This window comes from Leptonychotes weddellii, chromosome 7 (assembly GCF_054177405.1).
Source record: "Leptonychotes weddellii isolate Sample4059 chromosome 7, ASM5417740v2, whole genome shotgun sequence".
Lineage (NCBI taxonomy): Eukaryota > Metazoa > Chordata > Mammalia > Carnivora > Phocidae > Leptonychotes > Leptonychotes weddellii.
In genome coordinates, this window is record NC_138375.1 from 131198243 (window position 1) to 131213032 (window position 14790).

At 38.8% G+C, this 14790-nt stretch overlaps 1 protein-coding gene across 6 annotated transcripts in view; it reads right to left on the reverse strand.

Moving 5' to 3' along the window:
* Positions 1-14790, reverse strand: part of YTHDC2 (YTH N6-methyladenosine RNA binding protein C2) — an 85685-nt gene that overhangs the window by 50943 nt on the left and 19952 nt on the right. For all 6 annotated transcript variants that reach the window (XR_014147286.1, XM_081827246.1, XM_006735077.3 and 3 more), the window contains 5 exons: positions 14250-14357; positions 12348-12496; positions 10848-10983; positions 3853-3979; positions 3595-3660 (listed from right to left, as the gene is read on the reverse strand). Coding sequence is in view for 5 of the 6 variants with exons in the window: in XM_081827246.1 (XP_081683372.1) it covers positions 3595-3660; positions 3853-3979; positions 10848-10983; positions 12348-12496; positions 14250-14357 (586 nt within the window). In the remaining variant the exon portion in view is untranslated. The remainder of the gene's footprint in view (positions 1-3594; positions 3661-3852; positions 3980-10847; positions 10984-12347; positions 12497-14249; positions 14358-14790) is intronic.

Sequence of the window (14790 nt, forward strand, 5' to 3'; positions counted from 1 at the left end):
AATCTATCTAACTATCTAACCTAACTTTAGCTAAAACCTTTAATTACCTAAATGAAGGATTTGCTTCATAGGATTTTCAAAGCACTGTCTGATTCTTTTCTTTAAAATCAAAGTAATACAGGGGTACCTGGGTGGTTCAGTCAGTTAAGCATCTGCCTTCAGCTCAGGTCATGATCCCAGGGTCCTGGGATCGAACCCCACATCGGGCTCCCTGCTCGGCGGGAAGCCTGCTTCTCCCTCTCCCACTACCCCCCGCTTGTGTTCCCTCTCTCGCTGTGTCTCTCTCTGTCAAATAAATAAAAATCTTTAAATAAATAAATAAATAAAAGTAATACATATATGTAGTGTTAATAAACAAATGATTTTGTAGAATTTACAACAAAAAACCCTCTTTGTACACAGACACGTTGTCTAGGACCTTTTTCAATTCTTTTAGCCATTTCTTTTGGTATTTGCGGCCATATTTCCAAGCAACATGCACCTTCCGCTATTTACTGATTTAACAACTTCATCATTATCTGTGAATCGCTCATGAAAACTTAGGTCCCCACCTCCGCTCCCGTCCACTTTCCACCCACATAGGTCCTTACAATTTTCATTACATCTTCATTCGGCCTTTACTATCACTACACAAACATTACTTACCACTGAGCCAAAGCCCAACAGCAAACTATGATTACACCTCCTTTCTTCTGTTCTTCTTTTGGGTTTTCCTCAAGTAATTAATGTCTAATTTTTATTTGCTTAGTTTTCTGTGTACTTACCACTAATTCTTCCCAAAGTCTCTAACAAGATTCCTAAAGCCTTTTTTTTTTAAAGCTTTTATTTATTTGACAGAGAGAGCCAGTGAGAGAGGGAACACAAGCAGGGGAGTGGGAGAGGGAGAAGCAGGCTTCCCTCAGAGCAGGGAGCCTGATGAGGGGCTCGATCCCAGGACCCTGGGATTATGACCTGAGCTGAAGGCAGCCGCTTAACGACTGAGCCACCCAGGTGCCCCTAAAGCCTTTTTACTACGGTCAGGAACATCAGGTGATCTCCCCTCCTTCCCTCCTCTTCCGCCACCACCCCCACCCCCGCTCCTGCTCAGGAGCTCTCCTAGGAGACTCAGCCTAGTGGCTAGCGGGCAGCTATCACAGTAACACTGCTCCTCACCGGCACACTGAGCATTTCTTTCACTACCTCCTGTGCTTGGTCGCTATGTTTTCCTGTTTTATTTTACTTCTTCATTTTTGTGGAGCACATTCTCTAAACCTTCCTGGTAAAGGATATATAGGAAATAAATTGTCTTATCTTTTTTCCACAATTTTCCATCTCTTGTCCTTTTTTCCTGCTTTGTGAGCCAATTTTCTCAACTTTATCTTGACACCCTTCTGAATTTTTTTCTATCATCTCTTTAATTTGTAAGAGTTTTTTCTTATTTATTCAGTCTCTCAACAAATATTCACTGAACATCTACTATATCTGGGCTCTGTCCCTGAACAAAAGAGACAAGGAGCTTACTAAAGTCAGGAATACAGTAAGTACATAATTTATCAGAGGGTGGCCAGAAATTGCACTATTAACTATTTACCCCAAAGATACAAATAGAGTGATCCAAAGGGGCACCTGCACCCCAATGGTCAGAGCAGCAATGTCCATGACAGCCAAACTGTGGAAAGAGCTGTGATGTCCTTCAACAGATGAATGGATAAAGAAGATGCAGTTCATATATGCAATGGAATATTACTCAGCCATCAAAGAGAATGAAATCTTTCCATTTGCATCGACATGGATGGAACTGAAGGATATTATGCTAAGCAAAATAAGTCAATCAGAAAAAGACAATTATATGATCTCACTCATGTGGAATTTAAGAAACAAAACAGAGGATCATAGGGGAAGAGAGGAAAAAATAAAACAAGATAATCAGAGAGGCAGACAAACCATAAGAGACTCTTAATCATAGGAAACAAACTGAGGGTTACTAGAGGGGAGAAGTGGGAGGATGGAGCAACTGGGTGATGGGCAGTAAGGAGGGCACAGAATATAATAAGCACTGGGTATTATATACGACTGATGAATCACCAAACTCTACCTCTGAAACTAATAAAACATTATATGTTAATTAATTGAATTTAAATTTTTTTAAAAAGAAGCTAAAAAAGAAAAATAAGATGAATAAGTTCTGAAAAAAATTTAAAAAACAGAAAAAAAGACTGATGAATCACTGAACTCTACCTCTGAAACTAATACACTATATGTTAATTAACTGAATTTAAATTTTAAAAAAGAAAAAAAGTGTACCAGAGGGTGGCAGGTCCTACAGACAAAAGAAAAAGTAGAATAGGTTAAGAAGGATGAATAGCACAAGGAGGTAGACTACAACAACAGGATAAATTTAGGTAGCCCTCATGAAGATAAAATCTGAATAAAGATTTGTGTTCTGTTCCTGTTTTATAACACATTGTTTCTGTCTTATGAATATTTTCTATTAGTTTTTGAAGTTTTCTTCTGGTCACTGATGCTTAGTCCATCCAGGTTCCAGGGTTTTTTGTGGCTATTGTTGTTTGCTTGTGGGTGCTTTTCCCCCTCAAAGATGCCTGGTGATCAATCCTTAGTTTGTTCATCTTCAAAGAGAAGGCACAAAAAACCTCCATGTGCACATCTGGCTTAAATATGGTCATTTCACTGAAGGAATACCAAACTTTCCATATTTCTAATTCTTTTCCATAGGCTTGGTCTATTTTCCCAGGAAAGAATTCTCACATTTTCTGCTGAAGAACATAAGCTTCAAACAGGAAACGGTGACAGGGACAGCAGCAGAATGGGCTGAATGATATCTCAACCTTCAGTCTGTCAGGAGACTTTTCTATTTGATACCTCACTCCAACTCTCCCATTGCGCCTGGGAGCCCCAAGTCCAAAGCTTCTGTGGCTTAATTTTTTAATAAACTTCCCACTTCCTGCCGAGGTGGGGAAGGGAGATCTCATCTAATGGCAGGGGAGGTGGGAATCGGGAACATGTTCCTCATAGAGAATTTCAATCAAGTCTTGGGTGGGTTTTTTGGGTTTTTTTTTTTTGGTTTTGGCCCTCTCTTTCACTGTCATTCAGATGTAGTTAAATGCCCCTCTAAGAAGCTAAAATGAGTTTGTTTCTCACTGGCACTTCCCTCTGCAGGCACTGAGCTTTCAGTTTTCTCAGCTCTGCTAAGTCAATTACCCCAAAATTTACTCGTATCTTCCATCAGTTGCTATGTCCTCTTCCAATCTCTCTGACTTTGTTAGCTTGCACACTTTATATTCCTTCCTTACCATTTCAATGAGGTTTTGGGAAAATGCAAAGATAAATTACCTGTGGTGTATCTACCATGTTTAACTGAAAATCCCCCTTCTGTTTTTCAAAATGAAATAGAGTATTATAGCACACTGGATCTTATTGATACCCTACCAAAAACAAAAAACAAAATCAGACAAAAAAGTTCCTTAGAATTCAAAAAAAAGAAAAAAGAAAATCTCTGCATAAGAGACTATAGCCTACCTTGTCATAGTCCATGATTTAAATGGACTTCTTTTAAAAAAGAAGTGGGGGTTAATTAAACACAGTATAAAGTTTTACCTGTAAGATTCTAGAAGATCCACAATTTCAGTCTGTCCAAAGTGTTTAGCCCAATCTAAAGCCATCCTGCCAAAATTCAAAGAGATCAGATTTAGACAGAGAAATAATGTTCTCAAAATTATAAAACTAGTCAAATTATTCATTCACCCATTAGAGATGGACCAGCAATTATTACACAATAGCTTTTAATATAAAGACAAACATCAGAAATCAAAGCTATACAAAGATATACAAAGAATGGATGCAGTTTAAAATTACCAGCCATTTGATGCTTTACTATGAACGTTGGCTCCCATACTAATTAACTGCTCTACTTGACTTGAAAAACCTCGTCCTGCAGCAATCATCAGAGCTGTTGCACTGGTTTCACTATGCCTGTAATCAACTAAAGCAAGGAAAAGATAAATACAGGTTATATTTCCAAATTGTTCTCAATTATTTTAATTTCTTTTTAACTTAAATGAGAGAATTGTCTGTCAGGAGAATTAACCTGGGACTTGCTCCTTCATCCAGCCACATGATAACAGTATTACATAACCCTTAACTCAGATCTGTTATAAATATGCTCTTAGTATAAACAGGATGGAAGAGGGACTATCATTTGGAAGGTAGGAGAACGAGAGATAGTTGTTCAGCTGTCTTAAGCCCACCACGATAATTAAAACAGAAGAGGAAAGCTAGTAACTTGCAGAACCCTTAAATAAACTTCCTAAGCCTAGATACTGTCTTGATCACCAAATGACAAGATATAATTAAAGAATTTAAAAGTTAAGGCTCATCAGTAACTAGAAAAGAATGCTTAAAAGTGCAAAGTTCAAGACCATTTGTTTTTGTTCTTTTGCTTTGCTTTGATTCCCCCATCATTCCAGACTGTTACTTTCTGAGATGCTTAATGGAAATAACACTGGCAGAAAGTTTACTTCCCATAAAAGCCCTCCATGAGAAAAATAATTAAAGTTCTAGTGAATTTAATTTCCTTCCTAGAATATATTTCTCAAGAAATGCAATATATTATTAACTGCTTAGCACCAACTGGCTTAAATTACAAAATTGGTGATTTCAAAAAGAAATTATCACTGAAAAAAAAAAACTCTGCAGTAAAATTTAAGATAATTACAAATAGGAAATTTTAATTTTCCATAGATACCCAATTATCCTCATTGTTTAATAATACTCTAAAACTTGGTAACCATTATTAATATAAGTCAATGGTTCTTAAAGTGGGGAGGACTTACAAGAGAATTACCTCAGGCTTATTTCTGAAAGCACAGATAGCCACGACTGACTCCTAGATTCAGAGTCAGTAGGTCTGGGATGGCCAGACACATGTATTTTTAAAAAGGTCTAAAAGATTATGATCTGTACTCACTATATGAGAATTACTGCTTCTACTGAATATTCATTTGATAGCCTTGGAGAAAAGAACCAAAATGTGTATATTTTGAGCAGCAGGGTATGACTAAGTGTGGGTGTTTTAAAACATCCAACAATTCTTTAGTACTCCTCCCTTCAAGAGGTGGAGCCTAAATTCCCTTCTTGAGTATGAACTAGACTAAGTGACTAACTCTAAAAGGTACCTACGGCTTCCTGCTTGCTTTTTCTCCTTCTCTTTTGCCTCACTCACTCAGAAAGAAGCCAGCTGCCACATCCTGGGACAAGTAAGACAGCCAGCCCTATGAAAGAGTCTAAATGGCAAGAACTGAGGCCTTCTGCCAAAAGAGGAGACAACCTGAGGCCTCTTACCAATAGCCACATGAGTGAGCGTCTTGGAAGCAGATCCTCCAGCTCTCAGTGAACCTTCAGATGACCAAAGCCCCGGACAACAGCTTCACTACTACTTTATCAGTCACTAGAAGCCAGAACCACTCACAGATTCTTGAGTCTCAGAAACAATGTGAGATAATAAATGTTTTAGGTTGCTAAGGTTGGGAATCATTCGTCATGCAGCAATAAATGACTAGGACAGTAAGCATGACAAAGAATGCCTGTCTCACTAATTACTAGCTGCTTCCACTGGATTCCATGGAGAAATTGATGGCATTAAAAAGAAACCTATGGGGGCGCCTGGGTGGCTCAGTCGTTAAGCGTCTGCCTTCAGCTCAGGTCATGATCCCAGGGTCCTGGGATCGAGTCCCACATTGGGCTCCCTGCTCAGCAGGGAGTCTGCTTCTCCCTCTCCCACTCCCCCTGCTTGCGTTCCCTCTCTCACTGTGTCTCTCTCTGTCAAATAAATAAAATCTTAAAAAAAAAAAAAGAAACCTACGAAGCAGAAGGTTTCCTGGATTACATGAAGTATTTTCAACTCTGGTGCCAATTAAGGGTTGAGATTTTAGAAGGGAAATAAAAAGATGCGAAGTCAATAACTGTTCAAAGAGCTATTAACATTTTTGTTTACTTCAGATAGCTTAAGACATTAGAATACTGCACTCTAGAAAATGTCTAGTGAAACTTTTATAAAGATGAGGGACGCAGGAGCACCTGTGTGGCTCAGTCAGTACAGCATGTGACTCCTGATCTCAGGGTTGTGAGTTCGAGCCCCACGCTGGGTATAGAAATTACTTAAAAATAAAATCTTTAAAAGAAAAAAAAAAGATGAGGAACCTGGATCCATAGGATGATGACATCGAAGTATACACTAAAGAAATATCTAGGAAGAAGGTCAAGAATAATATATTAATGCTTCATAAATATTTTAAAGCAACATGCTTCAGAGTTCAAATTTTCCTAACTTTCAGTTAAGATTACTAAGCTTTTTTCTGTGGGAGGAAAAAAAAAGACTGCCAGAAAACTGGAGATGAACAAATGTCCACATTTCCAAATACAAAAAATTACTTTTCGAAATAGATAGTTTTTTAATAACCAATAAGCTGAAAAAAATAGAGCAATAGAAACCAAAATACACTGGGGCGCCTGGGTGGCTCAGTCGGTTAAGCGTCTGCCTTCGGCTCAGGTTATGATCCCAGGGTCCTGGGATCGAGCCCCGCATCGGGCTCTCCGCTCTGCGGGAAGCCTGCTTCTCCCTCTCCCACTCCCCCTGCTTGTGTTCCCCCTCTCTCTGTGTCTCTCTCTGTCAAATAAATAAATCTTAAAAAAAAAAAAAAAAAAAGAAACCAAAATACATTTACAAAGAACAAGAAAGGCCATGGAGTGCCTGGGTGGCTCAGTTGGTTTGGCGCCTGCCTTCAGCTCAGGTCATGGTCCCAGGGTTCTGGGATTGAGTCCCGCATTGGGCTCTCTGCTCAGCAGGGAGCCTGCTTCTCCCTCTGCCTGCTGCTCTGCCTATTTGCGCTCTCTCTCTCTGACAAATAAATAAATAAAATCTTAAGAAAAAAAAAATAACAAGAAAGGCCAAAAGATCTTCGTTCCCTTCTTAAGTGGTTTGTTGGATTAGTAGATGCATGCACTTGAACAACCACACCCAACTGCTGACCTAAAGCATACACAACACTTGTGGTCAGTGACCCAGGCCTCTTGAGTTCATAAACTGAGAAAGTTTATTAATATATTAGGTAACAATTAGAACTGGGGGAAAAAAAAGTTGTGAAGCAAAAGCAATGGGCCAAATCTAATCATGAGATTTAAAAGGAATAAATAGAATGTCTTAAACTCAAAAAAAAAAAAAAATCAGAACAAGTATATGATAGGAGGGATTCATAAAAAAAAAAAAAAGAACTAGAAGTTTCCAAGTCAGTATGAATCAGTAAGACAATGTAGTGGCAAAGAGCTATACTGACCACAGGCTGAATTACTGTAGATAAAGAGTAGAGTTTTTTAGGTTGATTGACCTACTCTACCTGAAGCTAGTCACTAAGATTAACACTCAGGACTGGACAGCATGCTTTTTTTTTTTTTTTTTTTTTTATTTATTTATTAGAGAGCGAGTGAGAGAGAAACAGCATGAGAGAGGAGAGGGTCAGAGGGAGAAGCAGGCTCCCCGCTGAGCCGGGAGCCTGATGTGGGACTCGATCCCAGGACTCTGGGATCATGACCTGAGCCGAAGGCAGTCGCTTAACCAACTGAGCCACCCAGGCGCCCGACAGCATGCTTTTTAAAAGGGACAAATTCCACATAACAAAGAAGGCAAACAAGGGCAGGAGAAGACTAAACAGCATCTCATGTTAAAGACAAACAGCTGAAGTCAGGTCTGGTCAGCCCAAAAAACAAAGAAAGCAGAAAGAATAACTATCTTCATACCTGAAGGTCTGTAAGGTATAAACAGATACTAAATCTCCCCATTATCACCCCAAAGGCAGAAGAGGGGAGAAGCTATATAGGTAGATTTCACTTCACTCTTTTTAACATATAAAAAAAAATAGCAATTAAAAGAAACCAAATTTGAAAAAAAAATGTCCTGAAGAAAGGAAGTGAGCCTCCTATCACTAAACATGTTCAAATAGATGATCATCTGGTAGGATGCTTATAAGTTGTATCACTTTTCAACAAATATTTATTGGGCACTTACTACAAAACCTCTGGGTATAAGAGATGAGTAAAACAAACAAGGTTTCCATCTTCATGCTGTTTACATTCTAGTGAATGAGACAGAGTAAAACAAAATTAAAAAATACATGCTGTCAGGTAATGAAACTACAATAGTGTATAATACGGCGGGGTACGGAGATTGAAAGAAGGGCACAATTTCAGTAAAATGACCCCAAAGAGGCCTCTCTGACGAGGCAAGATCCAGGCAGAGACCTACATGAAGTAGACGTTGGGCCATACGATCATCTGCGGGGACGGCATTCCAGGCACAGGAAACAACCAAAGCGAAGACCCCCCAGGTCGGAATGTTCCAATACATGAAGAAGAGCAAGGAGGTAACAGTGGCAAAAGGTCCAGAGTCGTACAAAATGGTATCAAAAAGGCAGTCAGACCCAGCGATGGGTATTAGGAGGGCACATACTGCATGGAGCACTGGATGTTATATGCAAACAATGAATCATGGAACACTACATCAAAAACTAATGATATACTGTATGGTGACTAACATAATAAAATAAAATAAAATTTAAAAATAATAAGTTAAAGGGGCGCCTGGGTGGCTCAGTTGGTTAAGCGACTGCCTTCGGCTCAGGTCATGATCCTGGAGTCCCAGGATCGAGTCCCGCATCGGGCTCCCTGCTCGGCGGGGAGTCTGCTTCTCCCTCTGACCCTCCTCCCTCTCATGCTCTCTGTCTCTCATTCTCTCTCTCTCTCAAATAAATAAATAAAATCTTTAAAAATAATAATAATAATAAGTTAAAAAAAAAGGCAGTCAGAGACCCAATCAGGGAAAGAACTCTGATTTTTATTCAAAGTGTAACTGAAAGCCACGGGAGAGTGGAAAGCCGGGAAGTAGCATGATCCAGGTTTTTTTGAAAGGATCAGTCTGATTGTTCTCTGGAGAACAGACTATAATGACAAAAGAATAAAAGCAGTTCACAGGCTACTACAATCATCCCCAGAGAGAAATGTTGGCTTGGACTAGAATGGCAGCAGTAGGGGAAGTAAAATAGGGTCAGATTCAGAATTTAATTAGAAGGTAAAACTACCAGCCCCTGCTTGTGTTCCCTCTCTTGCTGTGTCTCTCTCTGTCAAATAAATAAATAAAAATCTTTAAAAAAAAAAAAAGGGGGGGCGCCTGGGTGGCTCAGTCATTAAGCGTCTGCCTTCAGCTCAGGTCATGATCTCAGGGTCCTGGGATCGAGTCCCACATGGGGCTCCCTGCTCAGTGGGGAGTCTGCTTCTCCCCCGCCGCCCCTCCCTGCCCCTACTCATGCGCTCTCTCTCAAATTAAATAAATAAAATCTTTTCTAAAAAAATGACTTACTTTATGTTTTGTTGCCTCAGCAACTAGGTGAAAATTCAGTTTCAAAACGTCTGGGATGGCCAGGCACATGAATTTTTAAAGAAGTCTACAACTGATTACGATCATTTAGGAAAAGGCAAGTCAGGAAGGAAGTGAGAAGGGAACCAAAAGTTGTTTGGGGCGTACCTAGTTTTAGTCTCCTAATAGACACCCAAGGGGAGATATCAAGTGATCAGGTGTACTCAAGTCAGGGGGGAGGTCAGGACTGAAACAGTAAAATTAAGAGTCATTTTAAATAAATATTTAAAACGATGACTAGATGAGATCCACATTAGAAGTAAAGTGTAAACAGAAGCAACACCAAAGGATTGAGGCCTGGGCCATTCCATATTTAAGAAGTCAGGGATTGGGCTCCCTGTCTGTTTCTCCCTCTGACCCTCCCCCCTCTCATGTGCTCTCTCTCTCTCATTCTCTCTCTCTCAAGTAAATAAATAAAATCTTTAAAAAAAAAAAAAAAAAGAAGTCAGGGAAAAGGGGAAAATTCTGCTGAAGAAACCAAGAAGTTCCAGCGAGGGACACGAGAAAGAAGAAAATAAAGCAAGCATGGAATCTGAGAGGTTAACTGAAGAAACTGTTTCAAGAAAGGAATAATCAATAATTATAACAATAATAATAATGCTGAGAAGTTTAAGTGAGGGGATAAATTACTTGACATCTAAATCCTTTTCAGTACTGACCTTCTATGGTTTTTCATTCTGTCTTTTGCCTAGAAGCCTTCAGGGCTCTGAAACTGACCTCTGGTTACCAGTATCCACTATAATCAACTAATAAAATCAGGATAGGTCATTAGTGAAAACACATCACATGACATAAAGCATATCCATGTGAATTAGTACTTGAGCTCATATAACTAAAGGTATGCTGAAATCGTCCATTTACTAAATACAAAATCTAGAGCAAAGTTATTAACCTTGCTCTTCCTTCCTTTTTTGAAAACACAAATTTCTTTAAAAATCCAAGATATTCCCTTGGGAGGGAAGGGAGTATATTTATATGCACAATACATATACATAAATACACTTTTGCACATAACTGTCATATATTCACAGACCCCGTATAACCTTTCTGGAGACAACTAGATTAAGAATCACAAGATTTAGGGGCACCTGACTGACTCAGTCGGTAGAGCATGGGACTCGATCTCGGGGTCATGAGTTCAAGCCCCACATTGGGCGAAGAACTTACTTAAAAAAAAAAAAAAAAAAAGAATCCCTGATTTAACACAGTATTTATTTGTTCTACTACGCTGATAAGATCCTGATTTGTCCATGTGAAATAAGTACTCCAAAAGAACAAATTACCGGTAATGAACAAAAATGTAGTACATACACTTTGAATTAAACTACACTTCCACCAGAAATAACCATAAGAGTAATAAAAATATGTTTTAAGAAATTACACGTACCACTAACATTTTCAGTTAAAATAAGGTGAAAGACCTGAGCAAAGGCATCAACATCTTTATGTAGCCATATGTCAGAGAGACAAGCATCCATTTCCTTTATTAACCATGGTTCAAGGCAATTCACATCTTTTTCTGTCTTTAAAAAAAAAAAAAAAAAGGAAAGATTATAAATTACCCAACAGCTTAACCTTTATATGCAAAGAATGTGAGATGACCACAATGGCCACAAGGACTACTAACCATATATTACATCGTCGGCTTTGACATAAAAGTTTCTCATCTCAACACAAACATTCCACTTATACTACAGCATCTTGTTCTTACATTTATCTCTTCTCTGCGAATGAGTTTGTAAACAAAGGAGGATGATTCAGTCAAAATATTAACTAAATGTGCTTCTGGCAGAACACTGCGAAATACACTGTACCCCAGTGGTTCTCCCTCCCAGCTGCACACCAGAGGGACCACCCCCTGTGTTTTTCAACACTGATGCCAGGTCCCACCCCAGAGCAAGTTCATTAGAACCTCTGCTGATGGAGGCCAGATTCTATAGGGCTTGAAAAGTTCCTGAGGTGATGATCATGCACAGCCAGGCTTAAGAAACACTAATTTAATGGTCAAAATGCTGTTCACTGAACCAAAAGGATGTTCCCCATACTACCTAACAACTTCTAAACATTCTTCAAAAGCATTTTTAGAAACATGTATAGTTCATTTGGATGCATTAGAACTTAAAACATATCTGCTTAGGTGACTGCATATGTACCTTCTCATGCTCAAAACAGTTAAAAATTTTCTAAGAAGTATACAAGCCCAGCAATATTTTGCATCACACTAATCACCAATGCCCTTTAAAGAATTCTAAACCAGAATGAAAGACCAGAAGACGCCTAGGAAACCAGCTAGTTCCAGTTTTCAAACAGATTCCATGAAACCCAAGGTAGCAGAGGCCCCACTGAGGGATGGGGGTGGACACTGAGGATGAGCACGCTGGGCTTCTATGAAATATTTCATTTGTAAAAGATTCTGTAGCAAAATAGAAAAAAGAAAAGGAGCAGAGAAGAGACTGAGGTCTACAGTGTGTAAGTGATTTTATAAAGTCACACAGCTGGCTGGTGGATTATGTGCTCTAATATCAACAGTCTTTTCTCAATTTTCTCTTAACTGAACTTATCTTACATTGTTTAGCTCCCAGGTTCTTAAACTTTTGAGATGATAAAATATCAGACTGATAATGTATATGTATAATATCTATAACTATTTTCTTCCAAAAATTTATTTTATTGAAATAATTTAAACTGAGAATAAAATAATAAAAGATGCTGCATTATTTGCCAAAAAAGAGTACATTAGAAAGTTGTTCTGAAAAAACAGGTTGTAGCCTAAGATAAACTAAGAGAATTACACTGTAATAATGCAGTAACTTATAATCTCATAAGATGTTCTTTAAACTGTACGATTTTCACTCAAAATATCAGTGTGAAACCAACAAGGTCTTACCAACTGGCTGAAGACAGCATCACCACCGTCATCCAATAAATCATACTCTTCAGTCACATTGGGAACAGTTCTCTGCCTCTGAGACTCAGGCTTGAAAGTATTCTCTTGAGCGGAATACCATTCTGTAAGGGTGGTTTGCTGTTTCTCTTCTAAATTAGTAACAAAAGAAAGAATAAGCAGATAAATGCTTTATTTGGGGGAATTTATTCCTTTGTTTAAAAAAATTAAGTGAGCTTGGGGACGCCTGGGTGGCTCAGTCGTTAGGCGTCTGCCTTCAGCTCAGGTCATGATCCCAGGATCCTGGGATCAAGCCCTGCATCAGGCTCCCTGCTCAGTGGAGAGTCTGCTTCTCCTGCTCTCTCTCTGTGTCAAACAAAGAAATAAAATCTTTAAAAAAAAAAAAAAAATTAAGTGAGTTTGAAAATACTTAAAAGTTGGCCTAATTTTGAAGTTACTTTTTCAAAATACATTAACAAGAAACATTCAGTAAAATGTGTTATGCTGAACCTTAAGGACATATGAAACTGCTTAAAAACATCATCTAGTTCGTGTTATTAGTGAGAAGTTTACTTCTAAGTAACTCCAAATTCAAAGAACAGTATTTTAGCTCTACACTAAATATTGCTCAAGTCACTGAATAATAGTCATACAGCACTGTGTAGAAAACCATTTACTGAACTTCTACCACCATGCCAGTTGCTTGAGATAAAAATTACACACCATTTTCACCTTCAAAAGTTTAAAGATATAGTTTGATGATCTGCATACTAGTGCTCCGGCACTGCACTGTGAATAGACACTGCTAGTTGCTTTTCTTCAGGTGGATAATCCAAAGAACTTAAGATACTGGTCCAAGGTCATACAGACTAAACAAAGAAATCAAAGCTTGAAGCCAAATCTTTATCATGATAATGTAGTTAAAAGTCAGCAAAAAAGAGGGCGCCTGGGTGGCTCAGTTGGTTAAGCGACTGCCTTCGGCTCAGGTCATGATCCCGGAGTCCCGGGATCGAGTCCCACATCGGGCTCCCTGCTCGGCGGGGAGTCTGCTTCTCCCTCTGACCCTCCCCCCTCTCATGTGCTCTCTCTCATTCTCTCTCTCTCAAATAAATAAATAAAATCTTAAAAAAAAAAAAAGTCAGCAAAAAAGAATCTCACCCTAACTCAAAAGGTGAGAGATAGTGTAAGTCATGATAAGAGACGTATTAATGGGCAAATAATGCTAAATTCTAAGTACAGATGCAACTCATAACAAAATCAAGATTTGAGGGGTGCCTGGGTGGCTCGGTTGGTTAAGCATCCAACTCCTGATTTGGGCTCAGGTCATGATCTCAGGGTCGCGAGATCGAGCCCCGCATCAGGCTCCGTGATGAACATGGAGACTGCTTGGGATTCTCTCTCTCCCTCTCCTTCTACCACTCTGCACCCCCTACCCCTGCACTCAGGCTCACTCTCTCTAAAAAAAAAAAAAAAGTCAAGATTTAAAGACTTGACATTTGTATCAAAGATGAGCTTGTTATCACTCACATGCTACTCTTTTCAATCCTTCCGCCCACTCCCCACTCCCGTCCCATGAGCTCTGCTGTGGCATACCTCACTCTTACCATACGTGGCCTATCACATATGCAGCAGCACATACTCTTCTGCCTCCTTACAACACTGGTTGCATCTCTGGATACGGACACACTCCTCCTCAACCCTGGCATCCACTTTCAATTCCTCTCTACAGATTATAATTTATGGGCATAAACCACAATGTAAAAAGTACACTTGGGACAGAATTCTAATATAATATTGTACAATTATATACAAAGGAAAAAACTTTCAAGTGTCCTTGTACCTCCACAGTATAATACTCTAAAAATCCAGTATCAATAGTACTTTATTATTTGATAAAAAGCTTACCTCGTTGTTTTTCCTTTTTGTATTTTAGCATTTCTTTGTTTGTGTATCCAGTAGTTCTTAAGATGTCTTCCAGAAACATTTCTTTTACTTCAAATGGTCTTCCCTGTACTAAATAACAGGAATACTTTAAAGAGTCGATTTGCATCTTAGAGATAATATACATAAAAACTTGAGAATACTGAGTTAATGAACCTGAGTATAAAATCCAGATGCAATTCCACAGGGCAAGTCATCCTCATGATACTATAAACATAATTCTGATTTTTATGTTACAGAACTGTTCATTTGCTTATTTCTTCCAGGGTGTATGACCTACTTATCACGTGTTTGCCATCATGCTAGGCACCAGGAATACAAATCCTAAGAAGAAGCACAGCTGTGTCCTCATCTCCTGAAGCTTACGTACTAGCAAGGGAGACAAACATTAATCCAATAATCCAGAATATAAATGTAAAAACAGAGTTGTAGTAAATCCTCTTAGAGAGAAGTACAAGATACCATGACATAATGGGAGATTTGAATGAGTTAAGAAAATCATCTT